This window comes from Chiroxiphia lanceolata, chromosome 2 (genome assembly GCF_009829145.1).
Source record: "Chiroxiphia lanceolata isolate bChiLan1 chromosome 2, bChiLan1.pri, whole genome shotgun sequence".
NCBI classification, from domain to species: Eukaryota; Metazoa; Chordata; class Aves; order Passeriformes; family Pipridae; genus Chiroxiphia; species Chiroxiphia lanceolata.
This window is the reverse complement of record NC_045638.1, coordinates 39,627,226-39,650,810: the sequence shown is the minus strand read 5'-3', so window position 1 is coordinate 39,650,810 and position 23,585 is coordinate 39,627,226. Positions and strand designations below refer to the sequence as shown.

Sequence of the window (23,585 nt, the reverse complement as noted above, 5' to 3'; positions counted from 1 at the left end):
TTAATTACTAGTTAATATCGCTATCCCACCAGTGCAAAGAATAAAATCATTAAAATTTAAACTGTAATCTATCACTTGCCACACATCCCATTCTAAGCCACAGTTTTATTCTGTTATTCACCTTTGCACACCATATGTTATTATTCCCTTAAACAACCAGTAGGATTAACCTTAGTGGTTATATATTAATTAATTCTGAACTGAAATAGTGTGAACAGCTTAAACTGTATATTGATTTACAATGTGGGGATTTTTTTTTTTGTGAAAAAGGAACTTCAGTGGCAGCATTACTACAGCCAAGTTTCAAATGATCTGCAAAAGTACTACACTCGTTCATATATAGCAACAGGTATTACTGTCCTTTCATTTCAATGATGATGCTAGTTCATATGTTTTTTGTTGAATACACTTGCATAATCACAATCCACAAAAAATAGTAAGTTTTTCGTGTCCAACATGAGTCTTACACATACCCTTATCTGTCTTAATATAAGCTTGTTACTTGTTTATGAAAACACAGCACACTATATGTCGAAGAGTCGTCTTAGAGATGAAGAGTTTCAAAGCAGTCAAGTGATTTAGACATGTAAGCTCCCACTTCAGTAATGAAATAGACAGAAAGCAATTCTTGGAATTGCTGAAGCATAGAACAACATTAATTCTGAGAAATAGGAAGTATTCTAGAAATGTGTTCAATGTTAAGCATAACCAGTAAAATAATTTTTTACAGCTAGAGTAATTTAAGGAATTCCCTTTTTCCATTATATTATAAGTAGGAGAAATAAACAGTTAGTTCTCCCATACACCCCTAAATCAGTTAGCAAGAGCATGACCATTTGCTCATGGGTTTATGGTATTTTTATATTTCAAGACTGTTTGATATATAAGTTTGTTTCAATCTGCCATTTTTACTGACTGGAAAACCACTGTCTATATGCAAAAGATTAGAAATTAAATTCTTCTCCAGTGCAGTCAGTGGCAAAACTCTGAGTTTAACTGTACCCAGGTTATACTGTTTCTCTCTGCACATCCCCTAACAGAAAGAGAGAAAGTCCTGGATGAAACGAGCAGAAATAAACCTGTGTTAGTCTATTGCCCTTTCTTCCTCACTTCTTCTCCGAGGTACAGGTACAAGAAGGTCTCTGACCATTAGCGTTCGGTTCTACTTTGCAGAACATTCAGAATCCCCCATCAATTATCTCTCAGAAACCCAGTAAGTAAATGAATTATCCTCTTTTGAAGCTCAGTCAGTGAATAACAACCTGCCTCAGAACACTTAAGACTGACAAGCCAAAGTTTGTATTTCTGTATCATACACAGCTCTTTGACCAGGTAGATCTTTACTTCAGGCTTGGTTTTAGTTTACTCAGTGGCTACATAATGGCTACAGGGGATATCACCTATCACCTCTAGAAGGATGCAGACTTACTGCATCTCAGTCTCCTGACATGAACTGGAAGATCCCAATGCTGTAACATAGCCATACCTTGCCCGACTTCATCAACATCCTCTTCAATAATCTCCATGTGAAGCATGCTCAGCAGCATCCTTGAAAAAGGAATACCTTCTCCCAATGGAATCCTTCTGACTGGGAGCAGTACAGGACCTATCATGGCTCCACAAAGCATACAACAGGCATGAATTCAGCAGAAAAGCAAGACCCACACTGGAAGAAATGGTTCAGCTTATCTTCCAGTGACAGAACATGAGATTGGTCACCCATAACAAACTTGCCCAGTTTTTTGCTTTACTTCTCTACCGTGGCTAAGGAAAAAAGAAGAGTTTAAGATCAAATCAGATCTACTGTTAGTGGCTTCTATGCTATGCAGCCTTGGAAAATTTTATTTTGGGCAGGAGATGAAATGGAGCTACTGAGCATGAAAAAAGTGAGACTTCTCTTGCAAACAACCATGAACAGTCAGTGAGAGGCAGTTTCTCAGTAAAAGAGAAATGACTTAGAGGATACTGAAGAAAACTGAAATATCCAGGAAGATAGTTCTGAGCCAATAGAATAAAAGACTGGATGGTAAAACTTTATGTAGACAAAGACAGTATGAGGAAGGGAATTGGGTATACAGTCAGCTTTCACTAATTAGTGTTCCAGTTCCTCCTCTGAGTTATCTAAGATCCTACAGAAGGAAGTGAAGGGCAGAAACAAAGAAAGAAGCACAGCACTTGTGCTGCCAACTCTGCTATATTAGCAGTATCTGTAGTAAAACACCTTCTGAAATCAAGCCCACTAGTGCACGTATCTGCTTTTCTCAGCTGAACCTTCTGAAATTTTTACGATAGAGAAGAGGAGCCCTCTAGATACTGGGCAATTAATAAAATGTCATCACATATAATACATGCACCAGGTGGAATTAATGGCAAAATAATGCATGGTACTTAAAGTATGATGTTTCAAGCTACTATTGAATAGATGAGGTGAAGATTGAATGGAAATGACTGATTATGGAAATGAATGATGAAAGTTCCAGAAACACTGCAATTTAAATGTGAAACAGAATGTTATGGATCTAGGCCTATTAAAAAAAAAATCTCTCACAACTAGCAAAGGAAGCATCTGCTTCCCTCCGCTAAGTATAACCTTCTGTGCCTCAGTTGGATAAATAATTTTTAAATATTAAAAGTAAGTTAAATGCCTGTTCCTGCCCACAGAAACTGGTTACTGCGTACGAGGAAAGAATATGCCAGTGTTTTGCCAACTGTCCTGAGAAAAGGAAGCCCAAGTTATAGCTCTGCACTAAGCTGAGCTGGAAAGATCAAGGCTCTTTGTGTAGATAAAAGGAAAAGCTGGGAAAAGAATCCAACATAGCTGAGCGACAGTTTTACAGCTGTGATTAATTTTTGTCTTTCTCAAGGAATCAAAGAATCACAGAATAGTTAGGATTGGAAGGGACTTCTGGAGATCATCTAGTCCAACCTCCCCTCCAAGACCAGGTCACCTAGTACAGGTGACACAGGACGGTGTCTGGGTGGGTTTTGAATGCCTCCAGAGAGGGAGACTCCACAACCTCCCTGGACACCCTGTTCCAGTGCTCTGCCACCTGCAATGTAAAGAAGTTCTTCCTCATGTTGAGGTAGAACTTGTGTTTTATGTTATGGTCCCTCCCTGCTGGGCATCACTGAAAGGTGGTTCATCTTACAACAGAGTAAAAGAAGTATATGCTGCATCACACCCTTATCCCTACTGATGCAGAACGACTTTCTAGGCTGTTGACCAGCCTGGCCTGACAATGGCTGCAGCCATTGGAGGATATTTTCCTGCTACCACTCAAACTTTATTACAGAATCTACAACATTCACTGTTCGCCATAAATTCTCTCATTCTTATTTTAATCATAGAATCACACAGTGTTAAGAGGTTGGATAGATCTTAAAGATCATCTAGTTCCAACCCTCCCTACCATGGGCAGAGATACTTCATCCTAGACCAGATTGCTAAACACCTTATCCATCCTGGCTTTGAACACCATAAGGGCTGGGGCATCCACAACCTCCCTGGGTAGCCTGTTCCAGTGTTTAACCACCATCATAATGAAACATTTCTTACTAATATCTAACCTAAATTTTGCCTCTTTTAATTTGTACCCATTACTTTGTGTAATGGTCATAGTTGTTTGTACCATACAATGTACAGCCTGTTGTACCCTATCCTAATTTTCTGTCGTCTCTACTTGATCTTTTACAATACCTATCATTAACAACCAAGCACATTTGGTTTCTGTGTTTAAGTATTGCACTGTATCCTTTTTGCCTCTGTGTTATGAAAGAATTTGCAAAAAACTTTTCACTTGAGGAAAACTCATTCTCTGCTACCATCTGGTCCTTTTATTGTAAAGAATGAAAGTCAAGAAGCAAACACAAAAACTGATGGCCATATGCAGTCTGCTTAACTGCTAGCTGCCTGCATGGCTCTGGTTTGGACCTCCTCTGTTAGTTCTCCTTGAAACTACAGCCAAGAATGGCTCCCTCCATTCTATACCACTGTCTAACACCACAGAAGTCTTTGCATCCTTGAACAACTTCACTCTCACTGCTATCAAACCTGAGAGCACGCAATGCATGACCTCAGCATCACACCATTATCATTCTGGTGAGCTGTCAACACTACCCTTAATTTGTTTTGGATACTAGGAATGGAAAACACCACAGAGAAATAATTGTGCCTGAAAGATACAGGAGTGCCAGAGGGGCCCACAGAAGACAAAGGGACAAGCACTATGTAAAGTGGGAATGACTGATCTGTTCTGGACAAGGAAGTATGGAAGGCCATAGTCCATGTCCAATGGCCTCTAGGCCAGGTATCCATCCTCACCTTCTTTAGCTAGAAAAATAAAGAGCATGAGAGTCTATAAAAGGGAGTGAACACTCATTGTCACAGTTCAGTTTTATACATTGTCTGAAAGCTCTGAGACAAGAACATTAAAGGATTTTTTTTTTTTACATGGAAGAATTAAAATAACATACAGAAAAAAAAAGAAAAAGAGCTCAAACTTCAAAATACCCTGAATATAAAACTAAATCTAGGGCTAGCAATCGAAGTGCCAATGAAGGGTTGCAAACACCTGCTATCAGTTCACATCCATGAAACATGAAGAAAGTCAGTCTCCTTTGTCCATATGACACACTGCTAGCTTTCCTCTTTGCTCCTATCAGACCTCAAGGATCCTCTTTTCAAAGGTTTGAGGTAAGGGTAGGAAAGAAATGGAATCTCGGGAAGGGGATGCAAAATTGTGAGAGAGTCAGCTTGAAGATTTGAATCTACTTTACTGCACTGCAGCCTTCAGCTTGTTAGAATGCATAGGGCAGCGGAAGATGCTTCTGTCTTTAGCTAACACTTTAAAAATTCCAAAAGGATAAAGGATGCAGACTTTGATATGACTGTGCAAATACTTCTCTGTATAACAGCTGTATTTATGTCAATGAAATCACTCACATGAAAATATAATTCTCAAAACTCTAGGCACCTTCTACTGATTTCAGTAGGATTTAATAAATGCAAATACTTATGAAAATTCAGTATGCATGCCTGCTGAAGCAGGACTTAATCTTGCTTTAAATCTGCGCACCAGAAATATATTATTATGGCCTACTGGAGACAGAGGAGGTACAGATTCTGACATTCAAGATTCACCCCAGAAGCACTGGCACACCTGAAATAGGAAGGCAAACACCCTGCACTCTGATGTAGTCTGTAGAGTGATGGGCACCCCTGGATTCAGATTCTCAGCTGCCCTCTGACAGTGCCTATAGTTTTCCATTGGCTCTGTGCCACTATGATCCTACCATTGGCATCTGCCTGGGGCTTAAAGACATGAAATGAAACAAGACCACACTGATTCTCAAGAGTTAGAGTCAGCATTTAGAGCACCAAGAATATGACAAGAAAAGGTAAAGCCATTCTTATAGATTTTTTTAGTGAGATATATTCATGAATAATTGAAAACAAAGATTTTAATCTGAATATGAAATAGCCGCTTAAAAATTTCAGGATTTAGTAAGAGCTGTTTGTCTAAATACCTACTGGCTCACACTCATCCTGATTGCTCTTAGGCATTTCACTGAGGTGCTGTGAAGACCACACAGTCTGTGTCGCCTCCCCATGACAGTGAAAAAGTACAGACAACACAAAAGGCAATTCATCATCCCCAACTGTGAATTATCTTCAGGTTCATGACGGGATTAACTCTCTCCACTCACTATTGAGAAACCTATAGGGTTAGAGACCCCAAGAGTAACAAAGAGATATTGCAAAGTGATTTGTTTTAAAAAGTTTCAAAAATCTAAAAATAACATCTAAAAAGAACTATCTAATAACCTACGTGGCTGTAGTACATGATATTCTTTGCAGTCCTAGTGAAAAGAGACATTTCTATTTGAAATAATAGAATTATGGAAAATCTTGGAGGGAAAACAACCCACATGAAGACAAAAAAATCCTGCTAGTTTTATTCTAAGACTCTGCAGTCTTCCACTTAGCTCAGATTTGTCATCCAAGTTACAGCTCCAAAGGAAGTCATGCTGCTCCTGCTGCTGCTTTCAACACTTTGATTGCTCTAATTGTGCGAAACACAAAAAAACTACATGACAATTTAAATACCTGTTTTCGGTTTGATAGGATTTGAAACACTGGACATATTTAACCCCAGAAATAAAATTTTCTAAAGGAAACTCAGCTGAACTTCAACTCTAGTGGCATTACTGAGTAGTTTCTATAATCCACTGACACTCATGTGCCCCAATATTTCTAAGTACAAATTACGAGTACAAGCTGTACTGAAGTCCATTGCTAAAAAGAATGCTAGAAAAATGTTCCAGTCTGCCTTTTTAGATCAAAGTAAAAAGACTGAGGTAAAAAAAAAAAAAAGGCAAAACACATAACTGAAGTAGTCTTTAAAAAACACTAAAATAACTTCTGTATTTTTATTGTAGGAGATTTTTAGCTTATTAATTTGGCCATGATGTTGTAAGAACTGAATGTCACTGCCTAATGAGTGAACTGTTGTGGTGGGTTGACCCTGCCTGAATACCATTGAGCCACTCTATCACTCCCCTCCTCAGCTGGAAGAGCTTGGGGAAAAGATGGAAAAAATTTGTTGGTCAAGATTAAAGCAGTGTAATAAAGCAAAAGCAAAGGCAGGCAGCATGTGGAAGCACAGGAATACAAAAGGTTTATTCTCTACTTCCCATCAGCAGGTGAAGTACAGATACTTCCTGGGAAGCAGGGCTTCAGCCTGCACAGCAGTTGCTCTAGAAGACAACATGTCGTAATAACAAATGTGTGTGTGTCCTCTCCTTTCTCTTAGCTCTTATATTTGAGCAGACACCATATGATATGAATGAAATGAAAATGATATGAAATATCCCTTTGGTCATCTGGGGTCAGCTGTCCTGACTGTGTCCCCTCTCAAGACCTTGCCCACACTCAGCCTACTGGCAAGGGGGGAATGTTGGGGAGACAGTGCTGATGCTGTGTGAGCACTGTTCAACAATAGCCAAAGCACTGGTGTGTTACCAACACCCTCCTAAAAAAGCACAGCACTACAAGGACTGCTATGGGGAAAATTACCTCCATCTCAGCCAGTCCCAACACAACTGTACAGGACTGTACAAAAGAAGGTCAAGACTTATAAAAATTCCTTATGTAAAATGTATTACTTGTGGAGCAGGTTTTCTGTGGATGCATTTGAAAATCAGGGGCTACACAAGAGGTTCTACTTTCAGCTTGTCAAAAACCAAGGAGAATTTCAGAGATTTTGACTAACTGTGTCAGCCAATGCTTCTGGCTGGATGGCCAAGCCCAAAGAGTGGTGGTGAACGGAGTTACATCCAGCTGTTGTCTGGTCACAAGCGGTGCTCCCCGGGGCTCAGTACTGGGGTCAGTTCTGTTTAATATCTTTATCAATGATCGAGACAAGGGGTTTGAGTGCACTCAATCAGTTCACAGAGGACACCAAGCTGTATGGGAATGTTGATCTGCTGGAGGGTAGGAAGTCTCTGGAGAGGGATATGGATAAGATGGATTAATGGGCCGAGGCCAATGATATGAAGTTCAAGAAGTCCTGCCCCTCATGCAGCACTGCAGGCTGGGACAGAGTAGCTGTAAAGCTGCCCAGAGGAAAAGGATCTGCTAGCGTTGTTTGCCAGTCGGTAATCATGAGCCAGCAGTGTGCCCAGGTGGCCAAGCAGGACAATGATATCCTGGCTCATATGGGAAATAGTGTGGCTGGCAAGACAGGGCGATGATCATCCCCCTGCACTTGGCACAGGTGACTGGTGAACACCTCAAATCCTATGTTCAGTTTTGGACCCGTCATGACAAGAAAGACGTTGAGCTACTGAAGCATGAAGTCTTATGAGGAGTGGCTAAGGGTACCAGGATTGTTTAGTCTCGAGAAGAGAAGGCTCAGAGGGGCCTTATCACTCTCTAAAACTATCTGAAAGGAGGTTGTAATGAGGTGGGAGTGGCCTCTTCTCCCAAGTGACAGGATGAGAAGAAATGGCTTCAAGTTCTGTCAGGGGAGGTTTAGATTAGACATAAGGAAAAAATTCTTCACATAAAGGGTTGTGAGGCATTGAAACAGGCTGCCCAGGGGACTGGTAGAATCATCCTCCCTGAAAGTGTTCAGGAAAACCTGTGGATGTAGCACTGAGGGACATGGTTTACAAGTGAACATGGCAGTGCTGGTCTTAGAGATCTTTCCAACCTTAAGAACTCAATGATTCTACAATATAATTCTGACATACAAAGATTTTGAAAATCTACTTCCTGAGAGAAATACTTGGTCCTAAATTTCCCAAGTTGATGCCAAGGGCCTGATGTGACCCAGTTTTCTGCTGTGGGAGGCTGTCTTCTAATAAGGACTATTGCCAAGGAAAGCAACTACCCTTTTATAAGCTTAATCATAGTTAAACACCTATCCATTTTGTCTTTTTGATGTGATTCCAATATTTTAAGTCTGCAGGAAAATTACATGATCAAACTGAGGAAGTCATGTTCTGTTTGATCAAATGCAAACCAATGAGACCAATAACATGTTTCCTTTCTTTTTTGTTTAGTTTCTGTAGTTACATTGCAGGTTAGTAATTTACTTTGTAATGAACAAGAACAGACAGTTCAGCAAGTAAATGGAAAACTACGGAGAAGAAATTATGAACGTAAAAGAACTATGTCTCTAACTCATTGTTACAAATGTGGTTTGGTATAAAGGTTATAAAGGAAAAGGAAGGCAGGTAAGAAAGATAGGAAGGAGGGAGAGAGGGAAGGAGGCTGTATGCCCTGCAGAGTGGCAATATGCATGCAGTCCTGAATCCCCTTGAAATTGCTTTTCTTTTAGATGCCTGTGTAGAATAGCAGAGAAATAGAAGCATAGAAAAAATACAATAGGAATCTAATAATCATTAAGTTAATTATTATTCGTTAATGACACAATGTTACCTATGGAAACATTTGAAAGTTATCTTACAAATGACAGCCTTGTCACCAAACACACTAATGTCTTTTATAACAATCCTTAGTGATAAGGAAAGTCTATTTCCCTTTCTGATGTTTCCTTGGCACTGGTAGTTCTATTTGTATACACAAGCACAAACAAAAAGCAACCATCTCCCATGGCTGGTTGTTTATAGTCCTCAGACACTCCTGTCTGCCCTCCTCTTGTTACTGATTGCATGTTACAACACCCTGTGATCCTGATTGTAAAGTTTTGTTGTCTCAAATTCTTTGTTTTATTGAATATGAGCACCTGTCTCAAAATTCGAACGAACAATCTTTGCATCGTTTTGCTTTATTTCTGAGTAATCTCAGGAAAATGAGCAAATTAATCTGCAATTGTAATCAATTAAAATGCTGCATTGTTACTTTATGTAACTTGTTCCTACGAGGTGTTCTGGAAGCCAAAACGATAAATGTGTTCAAAAAAAAAGGCTAGACAAGTTAATAAGTGATAAATCCATCAACAGATACTAAATATAATGACCTAAATCTAACATCCACTTCAGAAAGTCCCCAAATGAATTACTGATGGAGTGCAAGACAGAGAACAAGGGCATAAATGGGTATCCAGGAGCCCAGAGAAAGATGATATATATACGCCTGTTTCTGGTACTGGCCAATTTTTAAGTCATGGCAAATGCATTGTTTATCTGTTAGTTTTATGAGCACTGCAGAGTTTCCAGTAATCTATGATGTTGCTAGATATCAATGCAAGGAAAGCAATCAAAAGGAAAGTGATGCGTTAAAGTATTGTTTTATTGAGATAGTACCCCAAATAGGCTTTAAGCTTATTAAATATTAAATATTGACCAAAATACTGCCCAAAGAAGGCAAAATCTCAAAGTCTAAATAAACACAGACACCTTTATTCATCTGACCATGCATTATTGTTTCAGTTCTATCAAAGTAAAATAAAAGTAGGCCTCCTATAAAATTCATGCATTTAAATATTTTGCAACATATTAAAGGCATTCTTTATGCATTAAGTCTCTGGTGAGACATAGTTATTTGCAAAGGGTTTGAGTGAATTTTGTTCCTTAGGAACATGGTGCATAAGTCTGAATCTAGGAAAGAATTAATCAGATTGGAGTATATCCTGCCTTTAGGACACATGCAATTAACATGCACTCTTCTGACCTTTCTTACCCAAGTATATTGTCATTCAATATCCTGTGAAAGATGGAGTTCTTAGGAAAAGGTAGTCAAGACTCTCCATTGCCCTGTATAATTTTAATTAAAATTTGCACTAAGTTTGGTTTTATTAATTCCTCTCTGGGCTCTATAAATATTACTGCTCCAAATATGAAAGGGAACATTATTAAAAGTTCTATTTCTACAGTTGCATGAGTCTGGGCCTATCCTTTGGAGAAATTACACTTATTTAGTGTATTGAGTTATTTAGAACTTACTTCCTTAACAAACTATATTGTACATTGGGAGAGGAAATATCCTAGTGGCTAATGGAATGCAGAAGGACTCTGAAGATCTGTGTCTGATTTATTGGCTAAGCACAAATTTCCTGTAGACTTTATAGGTTTCTTGCTGTAGTTCATATTCCTCATTGTGGAAAAATGTATCCCTCTGAGATTTGTCTACTGTGGTGTCTAAACCTACTAACTAACTACTTGAGAGGCACTCCAACAAGATAGGGCCTGTGCTCTCTAAGCTGGCAAACAGATATATCCAGCTGTCTAAAGTGGGGAGTGATGGAGGAAAGAATAATGTGGTGTGTAAAATAAAACCCTCTCTCACATGAGTTTTGAAAGACACTTAGAACCATAGAATATCTTGAGTTGGAAGGGACCCACAAGGTTCATTGAATCCAGCTGCTTCCAGCTACAACCATTTTACATGGACTAGCTGGATCTGTTGGGTTTTACTAGTTTGGCCTTTGTACAACCATGCTTACTTCCTCAGACCAGGTCAGGGTTTCAGCCTGGCAGGCCTTGCTAGCCTAGGTAGAACATTGCAATGGCACATGAAGCAATGCAGGTCTGGTGTTATATCTGAGCAAACAACAATTCAGACAGAGATCCCATATAGGCTCCGTGCAGAGCCTTTGTAACTCGTTTTTTCTCACACAAACATGTGGGTTTTGCACCAGACTGCTCAATTAGGTAAAACAAATAAGGAGGTTAACCACAGCTGATCTGCAAAGAGGATTACAAAGCAGTTTCAGAATCCCACCTAGTGTGTAGTGTGCCTTGGTATGCCTAAACTGCTGGGTAGGTCAGTGACACTGAGCTTGCCAAGGAACCCCCTCTCGTCTCTCCCAAGAGCCCACCTGCCTATCCTCTGGGCGCACGGCGTATAGGCAGATCAGAACTAGGATGCATGTACAGATCTGGGATCTGCAAGGGGCTCTTGCATACAGCAGCATAACAGTTAAAAGTAAATAAGACTAAACCATGACAAGTGGGCAAGAAAGATGGCCACTAATATGGTATTTTCGAAGAACTTTAACTTGGTCACCTAACTAAGTTTTCTTTAATTTTTTATAAGTGGTTGGAAGTGGCAACATGAAAAATTAGTGTCACTGTGGTTTCTGATTATGTCTTGCAAATCCATCCTCATGTAGGGCAAAGAAGCTTTTATTTTGGTATAATGGTTTTATACTTATTGCATTTTTCTTTTGAGTGTTCTCAAAGGTGCTTTGTGGTCTTTTGTTACTTGTTCTCACTGTTCCCTATGACTGGCATTGATTTAAAATATTGATTTTCTTTTCTTACTGAAAAATAATCTTTGTGTTTTCCATTTCAACATGAACCATTTGGCATGAATGCATGCTGAGGCTTCCACATTGCCATATTATTTTGCTGTTGTTGATATTACTTTAACACACTGTAGTATGCTAGAACTTTCTGCCTACCGTGAGTTACTCCTACAAGCCCAGCAGGAAGCTTCAGTTCACAAATAAAGAAAAACTGAGCACCAGGTTCCAGGAAAAATTCTTTAAAAAACTCTTTGAGCATGTATTTATGCTTTTAAAGGCACATCGTGTTTTTTAGTTTTCTTTTCCTATTAATTTTAGAGGTTGCTAATGTTTTTATCACTCATTCCTTAAAGTACACATACTCACTTAAAGCTGAACTGGGGAGATTAAACTCATATCTTCCATGAAAACTGTGGTTGTTATTATTAACACCAAGTAATGACATCTGCAGTTTTCTCAATGCATAGTTTTATAATGAACAGAGAAAATATGGAACTATGGCTCCTGTGGGAAACAATGAGCTAGACAACAATTCCCTGTTCACGTGCAAAAATGTATAGTTTGGGCAAAAAGGAAATGCACAGCTGGAGATTCAACGATGTTTAGAAAAAGCTTCGGAATGCTGTGTGTGATGTGTCACCATGAACGGAAGCAGTCACTTACAAACTGTATGTCCACTCATACCCTGATAGTAAAATCTTCAACTGATTAAAAATACTATATTCACTTTTAATCATACGTGCTCCACCTAGGGAAGAAATAGAAGGTCACAAAGCTATGATCTGAGCAAGCAATGACATTATTATGAGTACAGCGCTTTTGAACATAATGATTAATGTCAGAAATTTAAGCATATGTTTTTGCATTAAAAAAAAGTCCTTCATGCTATGTATTATTATCTCAGTTTGTTAAAGAATTCTGTATAATGACAAAACTTTAGAGAAACTTGAAGGTGAAACAAAAAGATGAAAAGCAATACCAAAAGACATAAATCATTTGGAGGGTGGAGGAAACATGGCCAGAGAAGAAGGAATTGAGTGTTTTAGCAGGATATATTGAATGAGACAAAACAGTACTTAGGGATTTTCACTGCAGGAGTAACAGAAAAGAGCATAAGTGGGTTTTCTCTTTCATAGAAAGTAATTATTGGTGAACAAGAAAAGTGTGGTAGTCTATTTATATATTAATTTGCCCTTTAGTGTAACTTTGGAATCAAAAGCAGAAGGTGAGCTTACTCAATCCTATTCTCTTCTTACCTACAGTGGCTTTCATTAAATTACATGCATATGTATTTCTTCCAATTAACTGAGATCCTCTCTTACAGTGAAAGAAACATCTTCTCTTTCAGTTGGCTAAAATTTTGATTTGAATGAGTTTATTATTTGAGCATATTACATGAATTTATTATTAAATTAATTAGATTAATTGATTCCAAATCCTAAACTTCTGAGGCTGCAGTTATAAAAAAATAAAAAATTACTTCTTTTTTTTCTATACCCTGTTCTCATTTAAAAAGCCTAGAAACTGCATTGGTTAACAGAAGCTTGGATAATTCAGTGGTGCACTTGGTACCAAAAAATACTGAAAAACAACCAGAGTATGAAAAGTGTAATGTAAAAGCAAACGGTTAGTTTCAGTGAGGTAAAAGCAGTGAAAAAAATGAGGAGAAATGGAAGGCTCTGCAGACAAATTAAACATGTTGGTGACATAAGAACCTGCACAATATAGTCCAGCCCCATCCAATCTTGCTATCCTCAGTTGAATATGGGAAGATCATAAATGCTGGCCATTATGAAAAGAAAAAATAAAGAGATTCCCATTAATTTCTACTTGCACATAGCGTATGGGAATAAAGGGTGAAAGGGAGTGGAGTAAAGGGGCAGAAACTCCAACATCTGGCTAACTCTAGCAGCTTTAGCCACAGTAGCAGCTGCAACTGAAGAGGCAGTGAGTTTCCTCCTGGGACATCTCAGTTCCCTGTCTCATCTAATAATGTAAACTGGCATCCACTTCAGTTTATGTTATTAAAAGAAGTTATGAATTCAGACAGCAGAAATGATTGAAGTTCATTTAAGTGGAGGAAGGAGAGGACAGGGCAAATAAAGCGTAAATGTGAGTGGTGAGAACCACTATCTTTTTCTGTTATGAAATAAAAAGCTAATCTCATAAAACTGGAGAATCAAACATATTTTTTCCCATATACACTTTTTGCATACTTTAATTCACTATTTTTTTACTGAAAGGGACCTGAAAAACAGTAAGTCTCCCAACTATCTTGGAGCCCCTCTGTTGAACTTGCGCTAGCTCATCAGTACTTATATTGTACCGGGGGGGCCAAAACCAGACATGGTGTCTGGATTCAGGCTTACCAGTGCTGAGTAACAGGAGATAATTCCTTCCACACAATGGCCCAGGATCCTGTTGACCGCCTCTGCTGTCAGGGAAGGCCGCTGGCTCCTGTTCAGCATGCTTTCTACAAAGACTCCCAGGGCCTTTCCAGCAAAGCCCAGACCCATCTTGTGTTGCCACAGTGGGTTCCTCCTGAGGTACAGCATGTCCTCAGTGAATTTAACCTAATGTCCCTGCTGGTCTTTATGGCCTGCCTACTTCTGCCTAAATAGCAGCTCTGCCCTTAATTGTTTACTTCTCAATCTGGCAGCACCTACAAAGATGCTGCACATGCTGTCACAGATATTAATCTACCATTTTAAGATGTAAATTTGTGAAGAGTTCTTAAATTTTAAATAGCTTTGAGGTTTGTTATTTGATACATGCAAAGCAAAGAGCAACCAGAGGTCAGGGAATGTTTTTCTATCCCATTTCAAGTAGACTTTACCAAGTATATCCAGAGAATCCCTTAATTCTCACAGAGAGCACAGGTTTGCATTACTACCAAGCTGGGAGGAGAGAATATGAGACTATCAGACTTCAGTGCTTCTGATTCACTGTCACACAGAAAATGGAACCATGAAACATTTGGGACAGAGACAGACAGGCTACTGCATGGATAAGAGTCTGAACATAGTTCTGCACTTACGTGAGCTCCAGGAAAAAAGAAAGTTATGCATTAATTTTTCCTGTGAAATTATTACACTAATATACATACATGGCAAAGGTAGTACTATGTTCTTATAAAATCAAAGAATCACAGAACTGTTAGGGTTAGAAGGGACTTCTGGAGATCCTCTAGTCCAACATCCCCTGTCAAGTCAGAGTCACCTGGAGCAGGAGACAGCAACACATCCAGTTGTGTTTGCAGTGTCTCCAGAGAGGGAGACCTCACTGGGCAGCCTGTAAAAAATGTGTTTTGCAAGTTATCTGTGTAGTCTGTGACTTTAGCTCTCAGTCAGGAACATCACATAACTTGTATTAGTGGTCCTGTGGAGCTAAATTTTGAATTGGTTGCAAAGGCTTTTAAGAGGGAAGAGGATGAGCCTGTTGGGGATGCAACACACACTTTAGACAACTACTCAAAAAAATTTACTGTCAGAATCAGATGTAGGGTAGAACTCTGAGGCCATATCCTCCAGCAGTCCAATGCAGTCATTGAGACTTTGCAACATCAGCACGTTTAGGAAAGGTTTGAGGTTTTATTAAACAACAAAAAAATTACGTTTTCTTCTGAATTCAGTGTTATGCTTGTTCATCTTCAGTTTTCCATGGACTGCACAGTTGCCTACTGTGACAGTATTACATTTTTTTGTAGCTCATCAGGATACATATTCTAAAACAACTGGAGAATTAAAGGACACCAGCATTATCTGAGTTCTTGCACTCACCCAAACACATTAATAATGTGTACTTACTGCCAGAGTTAGGTTTCAAAGCTAATATCCTGTCAAAATAAGTGGCAGTTTACAACTCTCATAGCCATCTCTTTTGTATTGCAGATACTCTTTGCATATGTTGCTTGGAAGATAAGAAGAGGTCTCAAATTTTTTTAGAATTCAGCTTTTAATCAGCAATTGTTTTCTTCCCAAATAAAATCAGGGTCAGTCCCTAAGATCCAAACACACTGAAGTGTCTATTTGTAGGAACTCCTAACAAAGAGAAACAGAGCATTGTCCATGGCATAGCTAATCCCCTTATATATACAACTCAAGACCAGCAGTGGCATTTGCAAGTTCTCATTTACAATTTCTCTTAGAAATTGTAGATTCTCATTTCCTCTCATTAAGCAAGAAATGCTTGTTTTCTAGTCAATTGCACCAACATTTTTAAGTGAAAATCAGTTGTATAACTGCAGGCAAGCAGTTACTCAGGCTAGTGACTGAAGTGGGAGAGGGAATGGTGATGGTAGAGTCAGCCACAGCCTCTACATATAGCTGTAGGTACTGTACTGCAGAGGTAGAAGGCTCCCTACATAATGTCTATTGTCAACACACTGGGGATATATTTACATTGGCAGTTTGTCCTGTTCTGTTTTTTTTCCCAAATACCAGTCCCTCAGTAAGCCACAACACCTCTCTAAATGTTGGCTTCTGCTGGTCAGGAGCTCACAAGAATGGAAGAAGGCATGCTGAAAGAACATACTAGGTACAGTCTACACCCACTCTGCCTGTCTGAAGTGAAGTGTGGAACAGTTTTGCTCCATGCTCCATGTACCTCCAATACTGTCCCCAACAGTCCTATATCTCCCCCATGCATCACACAACCCATGTACACAGGGTTCAAGTCTTCATGCACTCAAAATCACTACCCACTAGCCCATTGCTTCCGGTCCTAGCAGTTAAAGAGGATATTAACACTTTTGCAATGAACCAAGGAGCTGGAAGTTAGTTTATATATTCCACTTTCTAACTGAAGAGTGTAGCAGAGGACAGTCCCTGGCAAAATCTCTGGTTCATGTCAGGGGAGAATCACAGCATGAACTTCAGGAAATGCACAGATGTTCTTAGTGCCATCATCAACCTGTAGATGCAGGGCTTGGCACTGGTCAAGTCTTTAATCTCAAATGTGTGAAATACTACCTCCAGTCAACTTGACAAACATTTTTCCAGCAGAATTTAGCCTTCAAACTGACAACTCTAGCAGCACAAGTCTTTAAAACCAGGTAGTAGGTAGGGCCTGTTGCTTCTGTTTAAATATTTGCTGAGCTGTTGTTCTTTAAATTGTTGCTACAGGCACTTAGTTTCTCTCCACAGTTGTTATTAATATTTGTTTCTTCTTGCTTGAATGGTTTACTGTCACAGGGATGCAGCAGTTCTGGTGATGTCACAGCAGACATGGAAGCTCCTCACAGCCATGGGCAAAAGGACATCTGCATCTTTCAGCCTGCAGAGATGTGGGCTGGGCCCTACATGAGCTCCTGGAAGACTTGATAGTGATGCAGTGGCTAAAACACCGATGGTGGCCCATGTCACTGTGGGGTAGGTGGGAGGGTTGGCCTAGGAGTCATGTCTTCTGGCTGTCACAGAGATATGGGATGGAAAACCTTGGAAGAAGGCTGGGAGAGCCCCAGGCTGGGGGGGCAGGAGAGGTCTGAGGTGATGGAAAGTGACTGCTTTGGTTATTGTTTCTCACCTCTTATTTCTGCACCACCCTTTATCTCCACACCCCATTAAGGCCCTACAGGCAAATGGAAGTTCCCCACATTCAGAGACAAAGGTATGTCTGCCTCCTGCACCTTCTCCATACTCCATCACGGGCCTACAGGCAGATGGAAGCTCAGCACAAAGGGATGTCCACACACCTCTTCATGTCCCCCCCCTTTACTTCTCTACAGGCAGATGGAAGCCCATCACAGTCATGGGTAAAGGCAGCACCGTTACACCAACCATATCTGTACACTACCATCCACCAACTCGGTACCCCATTGTGTTCCTACAAGTAGCTGGAACCTACTCTACTCATGGCCATGGAGAATCACATCTCCACACCACCTATGACCTCTATATTCCAACCGCTGCACCATGTCATTATCCTACAGGTAGTTAGAAGCTCCACACAGCCATGGACGACAGTAACTTCTCAACTATGCTCCATTTCTGTACCCCTTCACAGCCACACTGGCACTAAAGAATCCCCACAGCTGTGAACAGAGTAACCTTTTCACCACCCACCTGAATACATAGAGTTCTTCAAAATAAAGGTTCCAATTCATGAACCCATTGTCTGGGTCTTTCAAATTTGTTTGGGTTTGGTTTTGTTTGGGTTTTTTTATAACCTTTTTGGGTAAATCACTGCTGTCCTTGTTTCCTTTTATTTATGCATCTTTAAATGTGTGTGTGTATGTATGTGATATTCAGGCATATATAAATATACATATAAAAAGTGTACCTATGAATAAACCTGAGAGCTGCACAGAGGAACCTGGGTGATTGCAAGGCACCAGGGCTGGGTACTTTAGGGATCACTTGAAGCTGGCTGCACAGGCCAGCAGTCGAACCACCTCACATTCCCAGACTGCTCCCACTAAATTTCTGGCCCCTTTCTTGTGTCAGGAAAAACATTTATGCAGCTGGAGTGAGTCTGATCAATAATAAATCCTTTCCCCCTGCCAACCTTGATTCCATGCCCTGAACAACTGAATAAACATTGTGCCAGTTCAAACAGGTAGTAAGGTGGAAGTATAGCAATGAGGAAGGATAAGACTATCTACTTTCTGCAATTCTCTCATTATGATCTGATGCAGAATAAAAAAACCATCCATTTCTCAGAACATTTTAAAATCATTAGACCAACCTAATATGTGTAGACTAGCAGCTAAAAAACCACAAAAAGTCCTACAGCACACAGAATAATTACATTTATGAATGCAGAAGTATCTAACGCATAGAAGTTCCAAATTATACAAATCAAGTCTTAATGCTCATATTTCTGGTATCTAAAAGTTAGAGCATGTAAACATGAACAGCAATCCCCTTTATTGTCTCCATGATGACAAGACAATATAGCTTATTTGTCAATAGAGACAGTAATGCCATGAAGTATAAATTTCCTAATGGAAATTAGGACATGGGCTTCATATAGTTTATGGACTATTGGACTAATGGACTCCTAATGGACTTCATATAGTTTAATGTCAGAACAAGCACTAAAGCACTGTTTTAGAGCCTCCTCTATATCACAAGGAAATGAAGAATGAGAAGAAAACTGCTAGCTGAGTTGCAATTATAAAAAGTTGAAATATCCACTGATGCATGATGCTTATGTCCACTGCAACACAATTTACTGTGTGTTCACATGATTCCTAAAAGCGGTAAAAATGCAATACTATAGACAAAGGCAGTCCAGGTAACTCAGATGGCATCTAAACTTTCATATGGATTTTTTTTCACTGTGAGTTCAGCTACATTTTATCCACATACATAAAACTGTTACTTGAGAACACCACAAATGATATTCCTGTTGCTGTCAAAATCAAGATTTAAATCTGGGAAGAGGAATTATCTGTTAAGACATATGCTGTAATCAAATATATGGCAGTGGTTTGGCCAAGCAAAGATATTTGAGAATGAACAGCTTTTATAGGGGACTGAAGTGCCTTGCCAGCTTAGAGTTCAGCAATTTACATACTGCCAACAAGTGTGTGTATTTTAGTTGACACATTAAACCAAACATAACCAAATCCGCCAGAAAATACCATGTTATCAGACTGCTGTAGTAGATTTGGTTTTCTACTCTGAAGCTAGTTTGCTTATCCTGAAATGATATTATTTAACTTGCAAATAAAAATTTGAGCTGCTGTACAGTGTTCTGTACTAAAAATGGATTTATAAAAAATTACTTAGTCTTGATTTATTTAAATAATGAGGATAGAGTTTTACAAACTCACTTATATCCAAGTAAGAATATTAAATCCGGAAGTTTCAAACACTGTATGGCTTAATACCTACATCCATCTTCCCCCTTATTCTGTAAGCCTATTTTCACAATTAAACAAGAGAAATTAGGTGTTCTGTGTTTATTATGATTAGTCATGCTTCTTGGCATGTGTCATTGTATTTTACATTTAATAAACAAGCATTTCTGTTGTGAATACCCTAGGAATGGAAACCATTTGTATATCAATTCTGAGACATAAAAGGTGATTAATTATTTTATTTTATATTTGAAAATCTTAAATCTTTCTCTCATGAACACACAAAACAGAGCCTTTGTAAAGAATGGATTTTTCTTATCTTCTCCCTTTGGGTGTGGTAGATCTCTTTTTGTTGATCTATGATTTTCAAGAACAAGTCTACACTGCAGAAAGCAACGAATTAAAAAAAAAATGACTAAAACTATTGTAGCTATTTCTCACTGCAGTCTCTGTATAGCAACATTTGAGTGGTGCTGGTTACATATATTGATTTATTAAAAAGCAATGTCATACCTGTAGACATGCAGGAGCTCTGCCTTGTGGTTTATTCACATCAACGGCCACAAGCTGCCAACCTCCAGCAGCATCTTCATGAAACATCTTGAAAGGGAAGACTGTTGTCAGAAATGTTTTACGTGCCAATAAATACATGTGAAATCTAATACATTCACCTTAAGGATAACCATATGTTTTGATGATAGCTAGTTTAAAATAAGAGAGAAATGGTTCTCACTGCTACAGAAAAAAAAGTAACATGCCTTTTCTAACATTAATAGAGTCTGAATTTTACTCAGATAACACCAAACACAATGTGTCCCTATTAGTCCCAATGTAGAAACTGATTCAATTAATCTCTGACCAGTATCATTAGACGGTGGTACCTGTTCAGAATAAATTCCTTACAATGGTAAGCTTATCCCTGAGGAAACACAAACACATTGTGACCACGCAAATAAGTTTCATGGTGTATTTGGCAACAGCAGCCAACCTTGTCTTTTTTACTGAAAAATTATTTTACTCCAAGGACCACTTTATTTTTGTTGCACTGATGCATATCAAGAGTAGCTGTACAGTCCTTCTGTATTGTTTCCCAGAGCTTATAATTCCTGTAAGTAGCTGAATATTTCTAGGTTCTAATGATGTCAATGGAAAAGGCTCTCGACCACAGTGGTATTCACATTTTACCAATAACCTCTGGAAGCATAGGTGTAGGTATTCTTTTTTTTTTTTTTTCTCAGAAATTAGGACACAAAAAAATGCAAATTGCTGGACATAAGGAACAGTCAGAAACCATGTCTGAAAGTGATTAACACTGTCTTTTAAAGTGTCCTTGAGAGAAAATTAATAGCTCTAGCATTTTTAGTTGCCACCTGCTTATACTATATAATAAAGTGTGGCAAAGTCCTCATCTCACTCCCACCTTTTCCTTGACACCCAGCACTCAAACAAGTCACCTCAAGAACACAGTCACAGGAACATGGTTGAAACTTAAAAGTCATCCTGAAAGAAGTGCTCATTAGAGTGGGGACAGTGTCACAAAAATATGGTTGTAATGCTTCTGAGTCCTTATTTAGCGTCTCTGCACTAGGAAGAGTTGCCAACTAAGATCAGCTCCTAGTTACTCCTCTTTGTACCATGCTTTAATGTGCAGCGCTTTACAAGAACGTCCTTTTATCTTTTCCCGAGACCCTTTCCTAGACTTTGACTCCTGGACACTCATTTTCTCTCCTACAGGAATAAGTTTGGGGAACAGCTCAATTATTTATGAAGTGGGCAAATGAAGTAAGATATTGTTGCATTTTCTCAAGGTTATTTCATGCACAAAACAAGCAAGGGTTTTAACTTTCATCTGGTGTTTTGAATAAGAAATCCTGCAAGAAATTTTCTGCCCTTCTTAAAACAGAAAAAGATAAATTGTTTTTGCAATTTGGTGAGCTGGGCTCCCTTTATGTGCATTTATGTCACTGATTCAAGGAACAAAGCAACCATTTGCCTGTCTGCAGCAGGGTATTTGAAATTCCTTAATGTTAGCTGCTACTTGTGTTTCCCTACATTGATCTCTCTGTTCCAGCTTCTAGTTCAGAGTACGTTGGTTAAGCCTATATGGCTCAGGAATTTGTCCTATCAGAGAGAAAATGAACAAAGTTCCCCAGGCTAAGCAGGTGTCCTGTAGAAAAGTCCTTTTTTTTCAGATTTTAAATTGATATCACAAAGTCTGCTTTGACAAAGACGTATATAGATTAGAAATTATTGCCATGAATTCTATTTGAGGCAAAAATAGTAGCAGCAGGCAGAAAAGGACTAGATTTACATATGGATTACAGATATAACCAAAGGAATATCAGAAAATATTTAATAAATAATTTTGAAAATTTAAATCCTCTGGTTTAAGAAAATAAATAATCTCTAGCTACAAAGTTAGAAAAAATTCCCTCATGGGCATGTTTCTCACATCTGTCCTCCTAAGAGCTTTTTGCAGGCAGCTTTTTTGCACTGGTTCCTCTTAGAGATGGCAAGCTGCACTAGCCTGGAAAAGCCTTGTCTTTTGTACATTCAAAATACATAATCTGGTTGTTAAAATAATGAGTGAGAGAATTTAAATCTCAGCCCATTAGCTCTCATTTTTCATACTGGGTCTTTCCCACTATGCAGGCCACATGTAGCACCCTTCCTATCATGGTTTCTTCTTACTCATTATCTCTATTCAGGGTCTCACTTTCTGTGACTTCTCCAACTATTAGCATGGCTCTTTCATTGTCCCAACATCTCATTTCCTCCTTGGTCTCAACACACCCTTCTCAGTTCCAGGACCAACTTCTGCAAATGCTTCAGCTACCCTCTGATGCCTCTTCTTCCAGCCATGACTTTGCAATTTCAGCTCTTATTCCTTAGCACAGAAAGTGATATTCAACAGCAACCCTAATTTTAAACCCACCAATGACATGATAAAAAACCATTATCCTACTCTATTAAAAGAAAATACAAACACAGCTATAGCATACCTAGCCATGTAGGGAACCACATTACAGTCTTCTCTATAATTCTTTTTTAAAAAAGACTACTTGGATAATGCAATTTACATGGATATGGATAATAGAATTAAATTTTATATGAAAATTCATATATCAACTTTAGAATATAGGCAGTAACATGCAAAGTCAAATATATAATATGTAACAGTAATTTTCTGATTATTATTAATTCATAAACTAAACCAAATCAAATCCCCAGAGAATATCAGCTTCTCAAGTGCTTCACCTGGGTTGTAGCAGTTGAAGTAGTACTGCTCCTGGACCCCCACATCTGCTGGAACTGCACTCTAATTTCTGCAAACGTTTCAATGATGACTGCAATGAAAACATTCTGAAAAACAGAACAAGAATGGCTGACATAAAACTCAGCAAGCAGAAAAGAGAAGAAATTAATTCTAATATGATCTACATTTCAAATTGCTTTAAAAAGACATATTTTTAAGTACCTTGACAAGCCAGGCCAGAAAGAAAATTAAGGTGATGAAATAGAAATATGAACGCCATCGGGGAAAGCTGTCGATTGCTCGGTACATGAGGAACACCCAGCCTTCCTGAGAAGCAGCTTCATAAACAGTAAATATGCTTGTGCCTGTCAGAGGGAAAAAATAAAAAGTTTGGCATTAAGCTTCCCTGAAAGTTTTCAATATCAGCAAACAATAAACTTTTAACCATTCTATTTTCCTTTTTTTCTAAAGGCTGTCAGCTTTCCTCTCCTCATTCAAAGAGAAGTTTTTCTTCTGCATTTCCACATTTCTTCCTTTTGCAACTGAATACGAATTGGTTTTGTAACAGACCAGACTGACTCCCTTCTCTTACTGGACCCACATGCATAATCTCTCAGATGGATTCACTGGTAGTATGCAAATGTCTCCAAAGGCAGAATTTGTCCCATCATGTGACTTTAGCAGCTTGTCTGAGAAAAGGTAGATTTAGTTAAAACTCTCAGGATCAAAATTCAGTAGGTGAAAGAAATCACTACTAATATCAGCAACACTGAGTAAGCATCAATATACCAAGAGGATGACTGATGCTAGC

General features: G+C 38.8%; 1 protein-coding gene across 5 annotated transcripts in view; it reads right to left on the bottom strand.

The window, feature by feature from the left end:
* The window catches only part of NALCN (sodium leak channel, non-selective), a 221,913-nt gene that overhangs the window by 129,010 nt on the left and 69,318 nt on the right, over window positions 1-23,585 (bottom strand). For all 5 annotated transcript variants that reach the window (XM_032678968.1, XM_032678967.1, XM_032678969.1 and 2 more), the window contains 3 exons: window positions 22,997-23,139; window positions 22,777-22,881; window positions 20,032-20,118 (listed from right to left, as the gene is read on the bottom strand). In XM_032678968.1, the coding sequence (XP_032534859.1) occupies window positions 20,032-20,118; window positions 22,777-22,881; window positions 22,997-23,139 (335 nt within the window). The remainder of the gene's footprint in view (window positions 1-20,031; window positions 20,119-22,776; window positions 22,882-22,996; window positions 23,140-23,585) is intronic.